This window comes from Podarcis liolepis (assembly GCF_965112155.1).
Source record: "Podarcis liolepis genome assembly, chromosome: 12".
Lineage (NCBI taxonomy): Eukaryota > Metazoa > Chordata > Lepidosauria > Squamata > Lacertidae > Podarcis > Podarcis liolepis.
Window position 1 is genome coordinate 2914408 of NC_139563.1, and position 19308 is coordinate 2933715.

The following is a 19308-nucleotide window of genomic DNA, read 5'->3' on the forward strand; positions in this document are numbered from 1 at the left end:
TGGTCCTAACCAGTAGTGCTGATTATCAGGATGAAAGAAGATTCAGTATAACCAAAGGGATTGAAAAATCCTCATGATATTCCCAAGAGACATTCTTAATTATTCAAAGATTTTATGAGCTGCAGGGATCGCAACTGACCTGAAAAAAGCCAGGCTGCCCTGACTGCTCCTCTACTTTTAACTTCAGCTTTACTTTTAGGAAACCAGCAGATGAAGCCTTTTAAGACATACCAAGACATACCACCTGAAAACAGGGGGGTTTGCCAGCATGGTGCCCACCAGACGCTTGCTGGACTACAACTCCCATCATCCCTCACCACTAGCCATGCTGTCTGGGGCTGATGAGAGTTGGAGTCCCTGTGTTAATATCTTCGTCATCAACTCACTATTAAAGGCCCAGAGCAGAGGCTGATAAAGAAGCCAGCATCCCTACTGGCTGTTCTCTGTAACCAAAGACAGGCATGGCAATTTGGGACTTTGGTTGGGAGGATCAGAAGGGCGTGGGAAAGTTTGGGCAACATTTAGTCCATTCAGTTTTTTCTCATAGTGCCCAAGGAAGGCTGACCGCATGGAGGTCCACTGAGAGTTCCCACATACAACAGTCAAATAAAAGATATGTTTTCCAGGATCATCACAGTATCAGTGGAGGCAAAGGATGTACCAGTCCCAGTGACATTTAAGAGTTTTGGCAGATGAGAGTCACCATGCAGGCATAAAAACCCTGTACCCACTGAAATGCCCTCTTCTATGTCACCCTTTTGTCATTGCAAACCCATCCAAGAGCCGATGCAGAGTCAAGCCCACATATTCCCAGGACATGCTGGGCACTTAAAAACAACTGTTGTTCAAGAGCCATGCAGTGAAGAACATTGTGCCAGCTGTCTCACAGTTTCCCCATCATAGGTACTCCAAGTTTAGTATGCGATTACTACATTTTTTTTTATACATAGAGAGCGAACGCCCCCAAAAAGGCATAAAACAGAGACTAGTGCTAATAACTGTGGATTAGGGACTGATGGTGGTGTCCAAGTTCAAATCCTTGCTAAACCTAGAGCATGGTGGAGATTTGGGCAAGTCACTACACATCTCAGCCTAGCCTACTTCAAAGTTATTCTGAAGACACTTGTTTAGGCTGGGATGTTTGGCACACAATGCCAGAGTTAGGTTTTCTCCATTGATTCAATCAAGAAGCGAGCTCTGCCAATGAATATTCTTTACAGCTATTAATCCCAGTCTGCCTCTCCCCGTCCATGTCCCATTCATTCCTAGTCCATTTGTTACAACAGAAGAAGTGTAGACTCGCTCATGCTGCCAACCTGAACTCGCCTACAACTGATGTTCCAAGAACAAGAATAACTGCTTCTCAGCTCCCTTTGCCAATGTGGTGCCCTCCAGACGTTCTGGACTACAACTCCCGTCAGCACCAGCTAGCCATCAAAACCAGCTTGACCTTTGCAAGCTTTTATTCCAGTGTTAAAATAAGGCTGGAACCCCAGGAATCTAATTTCATCCCAATTCCATGCAACTTCACTCCCATCCTCTTCCCCTATAATGACGCCTACTTGTGATCTGATGCACTACCTCCTGTTACCTATCTACCTGTTCCTCTTACACCCAGAGGAATTGTGTCTACAAGCAACACTGAGACTCATGAGCATCCGGACGCACCTGGCTGGGTACTGCCTCAAGCAGAATTCTGCTCCAGAAGGCAGTACCCAGTATCCAGGAAATCTTAGGCTCCCAACAACCCACTGAAATCCATGCAGCTGCCAAACGAACTTTTGCCAAACTACCACCCTCCCTTCCTGCCACCAGAATCATGGTTTTTCCCACCTCTGATGCTGTTAAATCAGATCTGAAGACATCCCTTTGTCACCCTCAGCATCAGGACCACCAACCCCTCTTTCGGTTCTGCACAGCTTTCCAACATCACCTCGCCTCCATCACTAGCCAAGCCACTGTCTCCAGACCCTGGGTCCAATTCTTAGGGTTACCTCCATCGCCATGCCAGACTCGCCAACATCCCTTCGCCAGACACACCTACAGCGCTCCCATCCCGAGGATGGTCCTCTCCCCAGACCAAGCCCCCCAGACCTCCTCCAATCCATCCGGAGCCTGGCCACCTCTTCCAAGCCTGGCATCCCAGACCAGGAGGACCAGGGCTAAGCGGCTGCCTCTCCGCCTGGCCCACCTCACGGGGTTGTCGTTGCGAGGAGGAAAAACCACCTTGCAAGCAAACGTCAAGTCGTCCCATTGCAGGACCAAACACCTGTCACTGCCCCCCACCCACCCCCCAAAAAACCATCCTTCGTGCGGATTCCCTTTCTCTCATCCCCCCCCCAAAGAAGCATCTCTTCTCCACGCCCACCCCGCCATTCACCGCCAAGACCTCGGTCCCCCTCGCCGCCCCCACGGCCTGCTCCCCCCCCATCCAACCCTTCCCCCCTAATTCCCCCCTCACAGCCCCCCCTCTCCTCTGCGCATCCCCCTCCTCCCATTTATCCCCCCCCCGCCTCGAAGCGCCTCACGGCAGCTGCGTCCGCCTCTCCCTCCCTCCCTCCCTGACGAGCGGCGGCGGCGCCCGCTCCTTCCCTTCCCTCTTCGCCGCCGCCGCCTATTCTCCTTCTTTCTCCCTCCTCCCTCACGGGCCACCGACCTCCTTCGCGCCGCTGCTCTTCGCCGCTCTGGCCGAGGGGCGGGCGAGGAGGAGGAGGAGGAGGAGCGCGAGGCCGCGGCGGCTGCGCGGAACGGGCGGGCGGGCGAGCGGGAGCGGGCGAAGGCGGCGAGTGGGTGGGTCGCTGGTTTCCCTCACTGGCCGGCCGGCTCGCTCTTTTCCCTCTCAGGGCGCCGGGACTACGGCTCCCGGCAGCCCCCGCGCGGCGCAAGCCGATACGGCTTCCGGTCCCTGAGCGGAAGCGGAGGAGGAAGGAAGGAAGGAAGCGCAGCCGGGGCTTTAGGCGGGGGGGGCGGGTCGAGAGGAGGGCGCTCGCGTCTCTCCAAGGCAACGGAGCACGCCAATGGGAGGCGGCGGGGGGCGGGGCTTGGAGGGGAAAGGCGGAAGGTGACGGGCAGGCCCGGAGAGAGAGGAGGAGGAGGAGGAGGCCGGTGCCGCCTCCGGGCCTCTGCCGGTGAGTGAGTGAGTGAGTGAGGCGCCCCTTCTCCTTCCCCCGGGACTCGCCTCCCCTCAGTCCCCCCCCCCGCCTACAACTGGGCTTCACCTGCCGGACTGCCGCCTGCTTCTCTTTTCCTTTTCCCTTTTTCCTTATTTATTTATTTCGCTTTACATCCCCCCCTTCCCCAAGGAGCGCGAGGCGGCGTGCGTGAGTTTGCCCCCCCTTGTTTTTTTAAAATAATAATAATAATAATAATAATTTATTTATACCCCCCCATCTGGTTGGGCTTCCCCAGCCACTCTGGGCGGCTTCCAAAATATATTCAAATACTGTAATACAGCAAACATTAAAAGCTTCCCTAAACAGGGCTGCCTTCTAAAAGTCTGGTAGTAATAAAATAAAATAAAAGTCTGGTAGTAATAGCCCCAGCAACAACCACCCTGTGTGGTAGGCTGAGGCGGAGAGAAGGTCGCACTTAAGGGCCGAGTGGGGTGTTGAAGGTCCCTCGGCAGTGGCAGGCAGAAATTTAGCAGGTCGATCGGCTCTAATCTGTTTTCGTATTTTAACTTTTTTTACGTTTCAAAATAAAGCTGCACCCCCCCCCCGTTTTTATTGTTTTATGTCTGCATAAACCACTTTGAGCTGTAGTAATTTTTTTTTACAATCAAGTGGCATATGAATTGTATCAAACAAACAAACAAATTCCCCTTATTGGCATGAAGATAAGCAGTAACATTTAACGCTCCAACATTGTTACAGCCAGTTCAGGTGTATGTTGGAAGGTTCAGGAAACCTAAAAGGAAGTACTGTACACAGTGCTGAGTTAAACTCTGGAACTCGCTCGTGTTGAAATGTGTGCTGTGCATCCTTTCTTTGAGCTCAGGATTTTCCATGGCTTTAATTAAATTATGGTCCTTACAACTTTCTTTTTATATTTATTGGTCCTGAGAAAAACTATGGTTCTGTGCATTTCTTTGAAACCCTGGAATCACTTTCCCCTCAGATTAAACATGCACCTGAAGTTGGAGGAGCTTGTTTTGATGGCCTCATCCTGGATTGCAGTGCAGTGCCGCAATTCTTCCAGACCTTCAGAAATGGACGGGTCAGAAAGGGGAGTAACATGACGGTAAGAATCCTTAAGAATATTAAGCCTCTCACAGGAATGCCTTCTACGTCACACGCTACGGTTTATTTCTATAGATCTTTTTGGCCCAAAGCCCCCCAGTGAGGTGAACAACATTGTACAGTGGTACCTTGGTTTACGAACTTAATCCGTTTTAGCAGTCCATTCTTAAACCAAAGCGTTCTTAAACCAAGGCGTGCTTTCCTATACCAGCGGGGGACTCAATTTACAAATGGAACACACTCGACAGGAAGCGGAACATGTTCTGCTTCCAAGGCAAAGTTCACAAACACCTACTTCGAGTTTTGCAGTTTCCAGTTTTAATCCAAGTTGTTCAAAAACTAAACTGTTCTTAAACCAAGGTACCACTGTAATACAAAGCAAAGTTAAAATAAAAATACAAGAAACATGGTAAATCAATACTATAAAGTGACACAATCACTAAATACCCATCAGCCACATCATGAGCTGTATTGAGCTGCATTCATGCCTTTTCTGTGGACACAGCTTCCCAGCATTCCCCTTCTCACTTAGAAGCCACCTTAATTCGCATTTCCACCCTCACCCTGGCCAAGTTCTAATATGTCAACTATTATCAAAGCCTATCCTCAATCAGTTGCCCACGGGAAGTGCCCTCCCTCTTGTCACATCCCGAAGGAGAGACCCAAAGGCAGGATACCCTTTTCCTTCACTCCCTTTGGAGCTACCCATCCATTATAGGTAAAGGGTAAGGGACCCCTGACCATTAGGTCCAGTCGTGGCCGACTCTGGGGTTGCGGCACTCATCTCACTTTACTGGCCGAGGGAGCTGGCGTACAGCTTCTGGGTCATCTGGCCAGCATGACTAAGCCGCTTCTGGCAAACTAGAGCAGCGCACGGAAACACCGTTTACCTTCCCGCCGGATTGGTACCTATTTATCTACTTGCACCTTGATGTGCTTTCGAACTGCTAGGTTGGCAGGAGCAGGGACTGAGCAACGGGAGCTCACCCTGTCGCGGAGATTCAAACCGCTGACCTTCTGATCGGCAAGTCCTAGGCTCTGTGGTTTAACTCACAGCGCCACCCGTGTCCCGCCCATCCATTATAAATCATACCAAAATAATGTATTCGAGCTGCAACATACGTCCAGAATGAACAGACAGACACTGCAAAGGAGTAGTAGAGAGCTAAATCTACTGCCCCATGGTGGTTCTTCACTTTATCTTTTTATTACTGCTGCTTCTGTTTTCAATCATACAGCAGTTTCTGAGTGTTTGTGCTGTACCGGAGCAGGAAGAGGCATAGTTCCTGCTGGGCGTGAACTGTGGTGCAGTACAGGCAGGGCAGCAAGGCTCATGTGCCTTCCCAATGCTGAGCATCACTTTCAGTGATTGAGAAGCCCAGGAAGCTCAGTGTGGGGTGGGTGGGGTGGTGGCGGCGCAGGCCAATCTGATGCGCCTGCCATTGTGCCTGCACCATGCTGTGCTCTCCTCCCCACCTCTCAGGAACTTGCTGCAATGCCCATATGCAGCTGAGTAATTTTGCCCGCTACCAGACCCTGCCCAGAGGACTCCCTAACGGTCTTGGCATGTATTCGTACAGCCCACCACTATGCAGGTTTACTCAGAAATCCAAGTTCAAGGGAAGTTAGTGTCAAGTAAGCAGGTTTCAGAGTTTGGGCAGATTCGTATGGGAGGATGCAGTTCTTCAGATAGCCTGGGATGAGCAAATTGGAGCTTTAGGTTGTAGACATAGTAATGGCCAACACTCTGCTGCAATTTGAACACCTCTTCTGTGAGTGTTTTGTTGTGGATTTCAGTTCCTGCTTACTGTATATCTGTTACAATGAGGGATGTGTGAAGAGGAGTGTGGCAAAACAGCAAAACTTGGTTAAATAAGAAACATGCAAACTCCACTCAGTGCTAATGAACATTCTTCATTTTTTAATTTCATCTGCATTGAGTGAAGTTTGCAGGAATCTTAATTTGAAACAGGTTCTCTTATTTTAAAAAGATACAGCAACCAAACAAACTAAAATACAATCTAAAATTAACAATAATGGGAACAAAATAATAATGGGAACAAAATTATGTACGCCAGCAAACTGCAGCAACATAGTAACATATTGTTTTGGTGCCTCCACCAGAAATGCCTGCCAGAATATAACTTGCAATAATATACTTAAAAGTGAGGAAAGAAGGGCCAGATGAAGCACTCTTGGGAGCCACATTCTTATTTTTCTGCCACATTTCAGCATTTTTGAAAAGTGATGCATACTATTACAATCTAAATGAGTGCAGGCAATGTACCATGCTTATTATATACTTCGTGCTGAGTCTTAGTTGCTGCTTTGCTGTGCATAGTTAATACATGCTAATCGGTAGCATTTAAATTGTTTTCAGAATTTGTAGAAATGGGACTTACCTTGTATCTTAATCTTGTACCTTTCCCTTGCTGTTCCTCTCCATTCTGTCCTCACAACAACACTCCCGAGAAAGGTTAGGCTGAGGCACGGTGAAGGGTCCAAGCTCATTTAGTGAGCTTCATAGCTGAGAATAGATTTGAACTCTGGTCTTCAAGGGCCTAGACTACCACACCGCCCACTGTGCCACAGGAGCTCTTAGTACTTGGAAAACCTTTCAATTTTGTAGTATATTAAAGGCTAAGGCTGCAGTTCTAACCACTTTTTGCAGGGAGTAAGATTCACAGAATTCAACTGAACTTTCCTCCAAGTAACAGTGCTTAGGATCACATTGTAATGTTTTTTGTTTTTTATGAGCACGAGGTTTGTATATTGCCCTTCATACAGATATATGCTATTGCAGTGATTCCAAAACTCTGAGTTCAATTTGGTTAGTATAGAGGGAGCCTGACAAATGTGGTTTCTCGTGAATACAGACAAGCACTTGGCTTGAGTATGTATATGAAAAATTGTATACTATATTCTTTAACTTCTAACCTTGCTTCTTTTCCCCTCCTGGAAATATAAAAGTTGTTTCAGCTTGTCCCTGTAACCTGAGAGATGAGGATAGGGTACCTGCCATTAACCTCATTTGCTAATGTGTTGACATTAGTCTAAAGACTGAGAAAGAAAAGCCTTTGAATGCTGTGGTCAGCAGTTGGCAGCTTCCTGGGTCTGTGTAACACCTTGCCATTTAAAAAGCAGTAGAAGGTTGTCCAGGCACTGGGGCTTTTTGAAAAAGGGGTAAGATGCCCACAAGTAAAGCAAGTATTCAGTGGTAAAATTAATTTATTTTCAGGAATAACTCCCCCATTCTACTGTGTATTCTATAAAAAGGTTAGCTTGCTTAAAGCTTGAATGTTTGGGTTGGTTTCCAGGCTTTGATATGCCTGTCCTCTTTATGCTGGGATAGCTCAGTCTGTAGCGCCTGAGACTCATTTTCCGGGTCTTGGGCTGGAGCCCTGAATTGGGCAAAAGATTTCTGCACTGCAGGCGGTTGGGTTACATTACCATAGTGGATAAAGTATGAATTCTATGATTCTAATATGTCTTGTTTGATTGGTTAAAATATTGATAAGGTCCCCCTTTGACCTGCAGAACCATTTTTCATTTTACTGGCAGATGCATAATAGAAATTCAGGAGGAAATGCTTCTGGGGTAAGGCTCCACCTGCTGAATTCCTGCCTGTTGTGCGCATCTGGGAGACGCTAGAGCTGCGTGTTTTGTTAAGCTGCAGTTTGAAACCAGGCGCGCCTAGAACTAGAAAACACGCTCGTGAGAATGCAGCCCAGGACGCGTAGTAACAGCATTGACGGCTCCTGCGTTGATTAGTAAATGTGGCGGCTACTGCGCAGGCGCCCGCGGGAAACTCTTGGGTTAAGGCTGGGCGCGCATGGCCCCGGTTGTGCGCATGCGTCTCCCCCGAGCTTCCCTCCCACCTCCTGCTGCCTCGGAAGAGAGAATATGGGAGGGTCGCGCGTTGGCGCATGAGCAGCAGCGACGCCCAGTGCTCACGTGGTAACAAGATGGCGATTAGTGGTGGTGGGGGGGGGAAGAGGCTGCGGGGCGCAGGCGCAGACGGCGGCGACCGCCCTCTATCGGCTGCGGCGGCCGCGCTCTGTCAGCAACTCGAGTGTTTGGCGCGCGCGCGCGCTCGAGAGAGAGAGGAGAGAGGCTTGCTGCGACGGCCCGCTCCTACGCGCATGCGTGCGCCGCGGCTGAGGCGCGGGCTGGGAGGGAAATATCTGGGCCGGGCGCGCGCGCGCCGTCTCGGGCGAGCTCGTATTGTCCCGGCCGGGAGTCCATGGAGAGTCCCGGACCGCCCTGAGGCGCTGAGGAGGCGGCGGCTGTTGCTGCTGAGGCGGAGCGGCCTGCCCCGAGGCGACGGCTCCCTTCATGGCGACGGCGGCGGCGGCTGCTGCTGCGACCGGGCCCGCCATGGCGGCGGCTGCGCCTGAGGCGAGCGGCCCGCCGTGGCGGGCGCAGAGTCGCCGGCAGCGCCAGGCGGAAGCGCGGGCCCGGCAGGCCTCTCTGTGGGGCCGGGCGCGGAGCCTGTGCCGCCGCCTGCGGGCGCTGCAGGCCCGGCAGGTGGAGCGGCACGTCCGGCAGCAGCTGGCCGGGCTGGCGCGGAGCGTGGCCGGGCGGACGGGCTCCGAGGCGCCGCCTTCTCCGCCCGCGCTGGGCCCGGAGCTGCGGCAGCTGGCCGCCTCCGCCACCGCCCGCCTCCGCGCCGCCCAGCGCGCCTGCGACTCGGACGCCACCGACAGCGCCAGCGCCTGCTCGGCCTCGTCCGCTTCCTCGGGGTCGTCGTCCTCGGCCTCCTCCTGCTCCTCGGCCTCGGACAGCGAGAGCGCCGAGCCGCCGCCGCCGCCGACGGAGCGCCCCGCCAACGTGGGGTGAGTTGCCCGGGGAGGCGGGAGGGGAGGCGGCCTCCGCCTTGGAGGAAGCAGAAGGCGCCCGCTTCAACTTCCTCGTTTCCCAAGGGGGCTTCCTCCTCACAGCAACCCCGTGAGGTAGGCCGCCCTCCTTCCCGTTGCCCAGATGGGGAGCCCGAGCAGCTCCCTTTGGGGCTGCGCCTAGTTTGTTCCTCGCGCCCGAAGTCTCTGGCCAAGGGCTGAGGCAACTCTTGCGCAACGCCTCCCTCTTGCCCTGCATTTCTGGCCAGTTGTGGGAGATGTCGCGGCCATATGGTGTGTGGATCGCGGGTTGAAGGCGCCATGTGCCTGGCATGCTACCGCAGTAAGTAGTGGTTTCCACGTGGACAGAAGGGGTAGGAGTCGAACTCAGGCCACCCCCGGAATGTTTAAAGGCGGCACAGGGCTGTATACCACTTAACATATCAGACAAGGATGGGGAAGGCCCTGGTTCAAATTCCCCCTCAGATGTGAAGTTAACCGGGTAACCATGGGTGAGTCATGCCTGAGCTAAAGAAGCAGGGTTGTTGTGTGGATAAAATGGAGCAACGAAATGCCATGCCTTGAGCTACTTGGTGTAAGGGGCGGGGTAAGAAGAAAGAAAGAAAGAATCTGTTGGCTCAGTGGCAGCTTTGACCTGTATGCAGGTAAGGAACTTAGAGCTGGTCCTTAATTACGATCACTCCTTTTGTGGCTGAGTGTCAGGTTGCTTTGGTAATGTCTGTAGGAGACTTCTTTGTAAAAAAATAATAATTTTTTTTGTTATTGTCTGTACTGTGCTTTCCTTCCCGAATGCTGCTTGAGTGACTAACAAGAAAAACAGTTAAAATGCTACAAACAAAAGCTGGTGGGGAAAAACAACAACTGAGCAAGATGATAAGGTTGAAATAGACAATTATGTGGGCCAAGCAAATGATGCAGTTATTTGCAATGCCAACGGAATCGTTTGTTTTGAGAGACAAGGCAACATTGGCATGAGAAATAGTGCAATAGTCACATGGCACTTGCTGTTGTTTCTTAGGGTTGGGAAGCAGTTCCCACATGGTGAAAAGGTCTAAGTCATCCTTGCAGCAAGCTTTGTGAAAGAGTATTGGTTTTGTTCGTTCTTTGGAAACAATGAAACTGAAGGTGAAAGACAATATGCTGAATGTCACTATAGACTAGTTTATATAACTGGTGGTAATATACATTATCTGAGATTATTATCCAGAATTCATAGCTTCATCCTTCAGAGAACAAGATTTGGGGGATAGCATAGGTTACATACTGCAGTCAGGGTGTCTGCAGTAATTTTTCCAGAGTGTAGCAATGAGCAGTTAGGTAAAGGGACCCCTGACCGTTGGGTCCAGTCGCGGATGACTCTGGTGTTGCGGCGCTCATCTCGCTTTAATGACCGAGGGAGCCGGCGTACAGCTTCCGGGTCATGTGGCCAGCATGACTAAGCTTCTGGCGAACCAGAGCAGCACACGGAAACACTGTTTACCTTCCTGTCGCAGCGGTACCTATTTATCTACTTGCACTTTGACGTGCTTTCGAACTGCTAGGTTGGCAGGAGCTGGTACCAGCAGCGGGCGGGGATTCGAACAGCCGACCTTTTGATTGGCAAGCCCTAGGCTCTGTGGTTTAGACCACAGCGCCACCAGCGTCTCTTAGTGAGCAGGTTAGTTTCTCACAAGAAATAACACCAATCCCTGCACATTTTGCACCATATCTCAGGTTTTTTAAAAAGTGAAATATTGGCATTATGGTTCTTAATCTCCTCTTTCCCCTTCCCTGCCCCAATGGAAGCAGGAACAATATTTTCTGGGTATTTCAGATAAAATTCCTTTGTTCACATTCTTGAAGGAATTGGAAAACTCTTTGCATGGAACCTTGCCTGCCTCAGTTTTTTGAAGTTTTTCAAGAAAGTTGGTCCTTCTTGTTCAAGTGCCTGGGGCCACCAACACTTGTGGCTAATAAATAAACAACAAGCACCATAAAAGAAAAGAAAATAAGCACAGCTGCAGTTCTCAATCCAGTACGAATTACGGGCAGGAAAAAGCCAGATTTTCGCTGATCATTTGAAGCTATAGACACTACCAGGTGGGCCTGCCTTGAGAGGACATTCCACAGTGTTGACTTAGCATCACAACTGGAAAGGCTCTTTCGCATATGAGTGTCTGGGATGCTGATGACCAGAGTTTACAGGATAACATGTGTGAGAGAAGGTGGTCTTTTTGTTTCTTAGTCCCCAGTGTGTTGAGGATTTAAAAAGTCTTCCCATGGCAGCAGAAGTACGGACTGGCAGTAGCTCAGTGGTAGACCATCTTCTTTGCTCAGTATAGGCAATGTTGAACTAGATCGGCCAGTGGTCTGACTCTGTATAAGCCAAGCTTCTGTGTTGCATAAGAACCTAAGAGCCCTGCTGGATCCGACCAAAGCCCCATCTAGCCCAACATCCTGTTCTCAGAGGCTTGTGGGAAGCCAGCAAGCAGTGCATGAACACATAGCACTCTCCCCACTTGTGATTTCCAGCAACTGGTATTCAGAGGCATATAGTTTCCAATACCAGAGGTAATATACAGCCATAATGGCTGGCAGCCAATGATAGCCTGTGAATTTGTGCAAACCTCTCTTAAACCCATCCAAATTGGTGGCAATTGCAACATCGTGTGGTAGCGAATTCCATACTTACCTGTGTGCTGTGTTAAGAGTTTTCTAGTTAATTATTGGTTTTATTATAGTGCATTGTGCAGAGAATCTTGGTTATGGGTGATTCAGAAATAAAGAATACAAGCAATTTAAATAGATTATCTACTTTTTTTTTAGCTTATTGTAAATCAAGCAGAATTTGAGTTACTGGCTGACCAAGTCCAATGAGCAACTTGCTTGTAGTGTTCTATATCAGTTGAAGCTTCAGAACATCTTTAAGGCTAGCATCATGAAGAGTGCATTATAATAATTAGGTAACTAGAGTACATAGAAAAGGTGTAGTTAGTGAGCCCACTGGAAGATTCCAATCCTTTCCTTGCATGTTCCTTGAATTGAAAGAGAGGAAATCCAATAGCACGCAGTTTACTAAGAGTTCTTTCCTCTTGTTATTGCAGTAGGCACTAAACTGATCAGGCACTAAACAAGTTAGTGATAGTTTGCATGATCAATAACCCCTCAAGACAAAGTCAATCAGTATAATGAATAACACTCACTTGGTAGCACTGATAGTAGTTGATTAGAATCAGGTTCTCCCAGGTATGAATTCTACTTTCTTTCCATTTGTTTATTAAGTTTGCTCTGTGCTGATGATGATCTGATTGTCCTGAAGTCTTTGCACAGGACAGAGATGGGTTATCAAATGCCACAGCTTCAGAAAGTAACCCTACTTTTTGGCATACTTTAGGGTTTCGTGTGTGTAGCTGTAGTGTGACACATTAATCTGGCAGGTGTCTGTTCTAGAGGAAAGAAAGGGAATTTGTGGCATCCTCTCTCTTTTGTGAGAACCTTAATCATCTATACCTGAGCAGCATGCACATGTGAGAGACTCAAAATCATACAACTAAGCAAAAATAAGTCTTCTTGGAAAAGGTTGATGATCCAAAAGTGGTGGAAAAACCTTGTGTTTGGCCAAGTGATTTGAGTTTGATGTATCCTGATGGCAAGTAATGTGTAGTGTACACATACTGAGTTTGAACCTGGAATACCTTGGTGGCATTGAGTACATTGTTAACTCGGAATTTAATGTCTCATAAGGCTCCTGTGTTGATTTAAAAACCCCAAGAAACTGAAACAGCCTCTGTGTTTGTGTGTCGTGTAACTATTAGCAATTATTAATCGGTTGATGTTTTGGCTGAAGAAGATAGATAAATTTGAGGAAGTAGTTTCTGCTTTTGCCGCTTTAATTGCACAAAGCACCTCCCTGTTAAACTTCTTATTTGGGATAAGTGGCTTGGACTCATGTATAGAACCATTTGCCACTCATAGAATCATAGAGTTGGAAGAGACCACAAGGGCCATCGAGTCCAACCCCCTGCCAAACAGGAAACGCCATCAGAGCACTCCTGACATATGGTTGTCAAGCCTCTGCTTAAAGACCTCCAAAGTAGGAGACTCCACCACACTCCTTGGCAGCAAATTCCACTGTCGAACAGCTCTTACTGTCAGGAAGTTATTCCTAATGTTTAGGTGGAATCTTCTTTCTTGTAGTTTGGATCCATTGCTCCGTGTCCGCTTCTCTGGAGCAGCAGAAAACAACCTTTCTCCCTCCTCTATGTGACATCCTTTTATATATTTGAACATGGCTATCATATCACCCCTTAACCTCCTCTTCTCCAGGCTAAACATGCCCAGCTCCCTTAGCCGTTCCTCATAAGGCATCGTTTCCAGGCCGTTGACCATTTTGGTTGCCCTCCTCTGGACACGTTCCAGTTTGTCAGTGTCCTTCTTGAACTGTGGTGCCCAGAACTGGCCACAGTACTCCAGGTGAGGTCTGACCAGAGCAGAATACAGTGGCACTATTACTTCCCTTGATCTAGATGCTATACTCCTATTGATGCAGCCCAGAATTGCATTGGCTTTTTTAGCTGCCGCGTCACACTGTTGGCTCATGTCAAGTTTGTGGTCAACCAAGACTCCTAGATCCTTTTCACATGTACTGCTCTCAAGCCAGGTGTCACCCATCTTGTATTTGTGCCTCTCATTTTTTTTGCCCAAGTGCAATACTTTACATTTCTCCCTGTTAAAATTCATCTTGTTTGTTTTGGCCCAGTTCTCTAATCTGTCAAGGTCGTTTTGAAGTGTGATCCTGTCCTCTGGGGTGTTAGCCACCCCTCCCAGTTTGGTGTCATCTGCAAATTTGATCAGGATGCCCTTGAGTCCATCATCCAAGTCGTTGATAAAGATGTTGAATAAGACCAGGCCCAAGACAGAACCCTGTGGCACCCCACTAGTCACTCTTCTCCAGGATGAAGAGGAACCATTGATGAGCACCCTTTGGGTTCGGTCAGTCAGCCAGTTACAAATCCGCTGAGTGGTAGCATAGTCAAGACCGCATTTTACCAGCTTCTTTACAAGAATATCATGGGGCACCTTGTCGAATGCCTTGCTGAAATCAAGGTAGGCTACGTCCACTGCATTCCCTTCATCTACCAGGCTTGTAATTCTGTCAAAAAATGAGATCAGGTTAGTCTGACATGACTTATTTTTCAGAAATCCATGCTGACTATTGGTGATCACAGCATTCCTTTCTAGGTGCTCACAGACTGTTTGCTTAATGATCTGCTCCAGAATCTTCCCTGGTATTGATGTCAGACTGACTGGGCGGTAATTATTTGGGTCCTCTCTTTCCTCCTTTTTGAAAATAGGGACAACATTTGCCCTCCTCCAGTCTGCCGGGACTTCGCCTGTTCTCCAGGAATTCTCAAAGATGACTGCCAGTGGTTCTGAGATCACATCTGCCAGTTCTTTTAATACTCTTGGATGCAGTTCATCTGGCCCTGGAGACTTGAATACATCTAAACTAGCCAAGTATTCTTGTACTATCTCCTTAGTTATTCTGGGCTGTGTTTCCTTTGCTGAATCATTTGCTTCAAATTCTTCAGGTTGGGCATTGTTTTCTTTATCGGAGAAGACTGAGGCAAAGAAGGCATTGAGGAGTTCAGCCCTTTCTGTGTCCCCTGTTTGCATTTCACCATCTTCTCCTCTGAGTGACCCCACTGTTTCTTTGTTCTTCCTTTTGCTACGAACATACCCATAAAAGCCTTTTTTGTTGCTTTTAACCTCTCTAGCAAGCCTGAGTTCATTCTGTGCTTTAGCTTTTCTGACTTTGTGTCTACATGTGCTGGCTATTTGTTTGAATTCCTCTTTGGTGGTTTCCCCCCTTTTCCATTTTTTGTACACATCCTTTTTTAATCTTAACTCAGTTAAAAGTTCTTTAGATAGCCACCCTGGCTTCTTTAGGCAACTTCCATGTTTCCTTCTCATTGGTATTGCCTGACGTTGTGCTTTTACTATCTCCCTCTTAACAAACTCCCAGCCATCATGAACTCCCTTTCCTTTTAGTATTACTGTCCATGGGATCTCACCCAGCACTTCCCTAAGTTTTATGAAGTCGGCTTTCTTAAAGTCAAGAAATTGAGTCCTAGTATGCTTGGCTGATCCTTTCCGCTGTATAGTAAACTTCAGAAGAGCATGATCACTCGTGCCTAATGATCCTTCCACTTCTACCCCACTAACCAGGTCATCAACATTGGTTAGGACCAGATCTAAAATGGCTGTTCCTCTTGTTGCTTCTCCCACTTTCTGGACAATGAAGTTGTCTGCAAGGCCAGTGAGGAATCTGTTTGACCTGATGCTCTTGGCTGAGTTTGACATCCAACAAATATCCGGGTAATTGAAGTCCCCCATTACTACTATCTCCCTTCCTTTTGCACTCAGGGGCACAGTAGCTCAGTATTCTGAATACAAGCCTGACCTGATTAATTTCAGTCTGAAATGGCAAGCTTCATATCTCAGTGGTACAGCACATTTTCTTTGCCTACAATAGGTCCCAGATTCAGTCCCCAGCATCTCCAGGGAGGGCTGGGAAAGGTTCATTTCTGAAAGCCTGAAGAGCTACTGTCAATCAGTGTAGACAGTCCTGAGCTACATAGACCAATGTGGTGTGACATGGGAGTTTCCTTTGTTCTGCTGCACATTATCTCTTGAATGATATTAAGCTGAGCTTGACTATTATTTTCATTTTAGTAGGCTGGAAGTTAGCCTTGAAGCAAATGATGTTGTCTGGATCTATCTAGTTCTTAATTTATATAGCATCCAGTACAATAGTTGGTGCTTTATAAATAAAGGTCTTGAAAAAAATAATCTGTATAGCATACAGAAGTTACTTGCAGCTAAGTTACCATCCACCTTACTATTATGTTCCAGTTTGTTGTGGTTCTCAGAGCTTGCTTCTGTACAGTAAAAGTGTGTTTCTTTGGAGTAATGGCATTAACTCTTCTACAGCAAGTTACATTTCTCGATATCTTTTCAGAGCAGCTAGAGAATATTATTGTTTCAGGTTATATATTCTGCAGTCATTCACTGCTTCTAACTTAAAATCATATTCCTTTGTATGTAGCAGGATATGTTCTCAGTGGTTATGTCTGCACATTGCATTCATGTTTAGCTGTGGTTGAGCACGAATGAGTAGTGTGCTTGTTACCTGCTTCGTTCCTCCCCCACTGCTATCATCTGAATTGGGCTTGTGGTTTGTGGGAAGCAAAGAATGAAGCTTGGCTGCCGATCATGGTTTGGAGAGAAACAAACCATGAGCCTCTGTTTGGATAACAGAATAAGCAAACACTTGTGGTTTAGAGATATGAAGATGCAGGAAAACCCTTTCCATCCCCTCCTCCCAGGCCTTCACATCTCTAAGTTGGTTGCTCTTGGTGTATCCAGGAGAAGGTACAAAGTGGGCGCACAAAGAAGGGCCTCAGGATGATTGCAGGGTCCAAGTTGGATTAAGTGCGTAATATTTGCAAACTAACATAAGCAAACCATAGCCATGTATCCTGAGGAACAGACCCTTTACCAGCTGCAGTGGTTAGCAGTTGGCTTCCGGTGTCAATTCAAGATGCTGTTTTTGAGCTTTTAAAGTTCTAGAGATCTGAGACCAGAGGAATCACTTAGGAATGACTAATTGACAACTTTCAAGAGTTGCTCTGCTGCCTCCCCCTATCCCCAGGAATCTGAACCAAGTGGGCACCAGAGAGTGGGCTGTTTTATTTTTGGCACCCAGAAGTAAGTTAGGCTGTACTGTTGCTCAGTTTTAGGTGAGAAGTGAAACTTGCATTTCAGCAGACTCTTTCAGGATATAGCTTTTAAGGATGTATCACTGCTTCAAAACTCATTTTGCTTTTTCTTTATTTGTAAGCCACTTTGATTGAAATTTAGAAAGGTAGAATAGAAATTCCATTATTTAAAGTAAGCCGCTGTGTGCAGATGTAAAAAGAAATGCAGATAAGTCAACAAGAGAGTTAGATGACAAAGGACAAATGTGTCATAAGCTTAAGGAGCCAAAAATGTAGAAAAGGCAACCCATGTATTACAGTTAAGATACAGTCCAGATCTTAAGCCGTCAGTCTAGGAAGTTGCAAAGCAGCTAGAATTCCAAATCACATTTCTGGCTTGCTCCATTTAAGGGTGTATTTATTTGCTGTTTACCAATTTAGAAGGTGCTGTAATCTGAATTGAGTTTTTCATGTCCTCGTGGAAGTCTGTTGTATCACTTGGAGTGAGTCATTACAGAAAGTGAAAAGGTTTGTTTGTCTTAACCTGTATTTAGTGTCACAGTTCACAGAAGACTGTTCTCTAGGAACATTTCTGGCAACTGGATGCCTGCACAGGAAAAAAACTACATTGGGTTACAAAACAGAATAATGATTTGTGTATTGCCAATCCCATTTTTAATTTGAGTTTAATTTTTGCTTTTAGATCTCATTCTGGATATACTAGCTTTGTTTCATAATTTTTCTTGACTAGTTTTAAACTAATATAGGAAGTAAAATTATGTTCAGGACAGGTTAGTGAGAGGCTGACAATACTGGAGGATGCTGTTCACTTCCAGCCATAATTGCTGCTAGTCAGGTGAGTGAAATTCTGCATGATAGATAGGCTCTGATAAATGATCCCAGTCTACAGACAAATGGATGGGAAGAAAGGAGGAAAAAACGAAATGCTGGCACTAGTTCTTAAAATTACAGTTCAACCACCTAGGATGGAAACCATTAAGGGAATCTGAACGAGGTGACGGATGTGGGACAAGCAGAGCCAAAAGGCACCCAGCAGAGCTAATAGAATAGCTGATGAAACTACATGGAATGCTTTCATATTTAGTAACTAGAGAGTTGAGGTTGTTGAGCAGAAGGGAAGTATACTATGTCCTTCGCCAGAAGACGAAATGACCATTGAGAAGATCTCCACAAGTCAGCCTGGTCCCATTCATTGGTCAGAGAACAAGCAATTCCAGAGAGCTGCTTCAGTATTTGGGGTGGGCAGATGAATTATGTTTTGAAATAGAAATGTGGTGAGTAAGAAGCTGGGGTGGGTGCCTTCCTCTGCTTGCTTTGGGTGGTAATATCCAGTAAGTGACCTTCAGTTGATTGAATGCATCCTTCACTGGAATCGGGAGAGAGGCTGTTTTCAGCCATTCCCCTTTTCCCGTAGCTTCCATGCAAGTCACCTCTTGAGGGTTAGGCTTCCTCTTGAAACACCAGAAATAAATTGTCTCATCTGAGAAGTGCTAATGAAATAGCATTTTGCTATCCTTGTCAATAAGCACCCCTGATACTATCCAGCAGTTACTACTACTTCTTTGGCGATCATTTGTAGCCGAGTAAGATTGTCTTTCATGAACACAGTCTTAATGTTGTGTCTGTAAGTGGCTGTGGAGGCCAATTCTGGATCCACACGTCCATCCACTGTGAGGACATAGGTTTCTGGGTGTGAGTTGATCAATATGAAGATTTGCCAAACATGGCTTCCTCTTAGCTCGTTTCTGCCTCTTGTCCTGAGTTCATGCTTCTTCAAAGTCCATGACGCCTTTGGTAGAGGCTTTTCTCCAATTGGAGCGCTCACAGGCCGGTGTTTCCCAGTTATCCATGCTTATACTGCATTTTTAAAAGATTTGCCTTGAGAGCGTCTTTAAACCTCTTTTGTTGTCCACCAGTATTTCACTTTCCATTTTTAAGTTCGGAATAGAGTAGTTGCTTTGGAAGACGATAATCAGGCATCCGCACAACATGACCAGTCCAACAAAGTTGATGTTGAAGAATCATTGCTTTGAGACTGGTGATCTTCGCTTCTTCCAGTACGCTGACATTAGTTCGCCTGTCTTCCCAAGTGATACGCACATTTTTTCTGAGACACCATTGATGGAATCTTCTGAGGAGTTGAAGTTTATAAGTGGTCCATGTTTCACAAGTGTACAGTAAAGTTGGTGGTGCAGTAGCTTTGTAAACCAGCATTTTGGATGATGTCCATTTTGTGGATGTCTTGATCCTCAAACACTCCTGTGCTTCAATTGGGAGAAAACTGCACTTGCAGAGCTCAAACGATGCCGGATTTCCACATCTACAGCCCTTGTGGAGGGATAACTGCCCAGGTGGAAAAAGTGATCAACACTGTCCAACATCACATCGTTAAGTTGGATTTGTGGTGCTGCTGAGGGGGTTGTTTTGTGCTTGTTGGTGCAGCACTTTGGGGGT

General features: G+C 47.2%; 2 protein-coding genes across 11 annotated transcripts in view; one reads left to right on the forward strand and one right to left on the reverse strand.

Annotated features, from left to right (window-relative positions):
• DHX30 (DExH-box helicase 30) overlaps window positions 1-2712 on the reverse strand; it is a 30541-nt gene extending 27829 nt beyond the window's left edge. For 2 of the 3 annotated variants that reach the window (XM_083466653.1, XM_083466654.1), the window contains exon 1: window positions 2657-2712. The gene's annotated coding sequence lies outside the window, so the exon portion shown is untranslated. The remainder of the gene's footprint in view (window positions 1-2656) is intronic. The other variant, XM_083466655.1, reaches the window with a different exon arrangement.
• Window positions 2713-8365: 5653 nt separating this feature from the next.
• The window catches only part of LOC310689283 (KAT8 regulatory NSL complex subunit 1-like), a 45296-nt gene continuing 34353 nt past the window's right edge, over window positions 8366-19308 (forward strand). For 2 of the 8 annotated variants that reach the window (XM_083466791.1, XM_083466792.1), the window contains exons 1-2: window positions 8366-8506; window positions 8877-9073. In XM_083466791.1, coding sequence (XP_083322917.1) covers window positions 8381-8506; window positions 8877-9073 — 323 coding nt within the window. In that variant the 5' untranslated portion in view covers window positions 8366-8380. Of the gene's footprint in view, window positions 9074-9390; window positions 9417-19308 lie in introns of those variants that run through there. The other 6 variants (XM_083466796.1, XM_083466795.1, XM_083466793.1 and 3 more) reach the window with 6 other exon arrangements.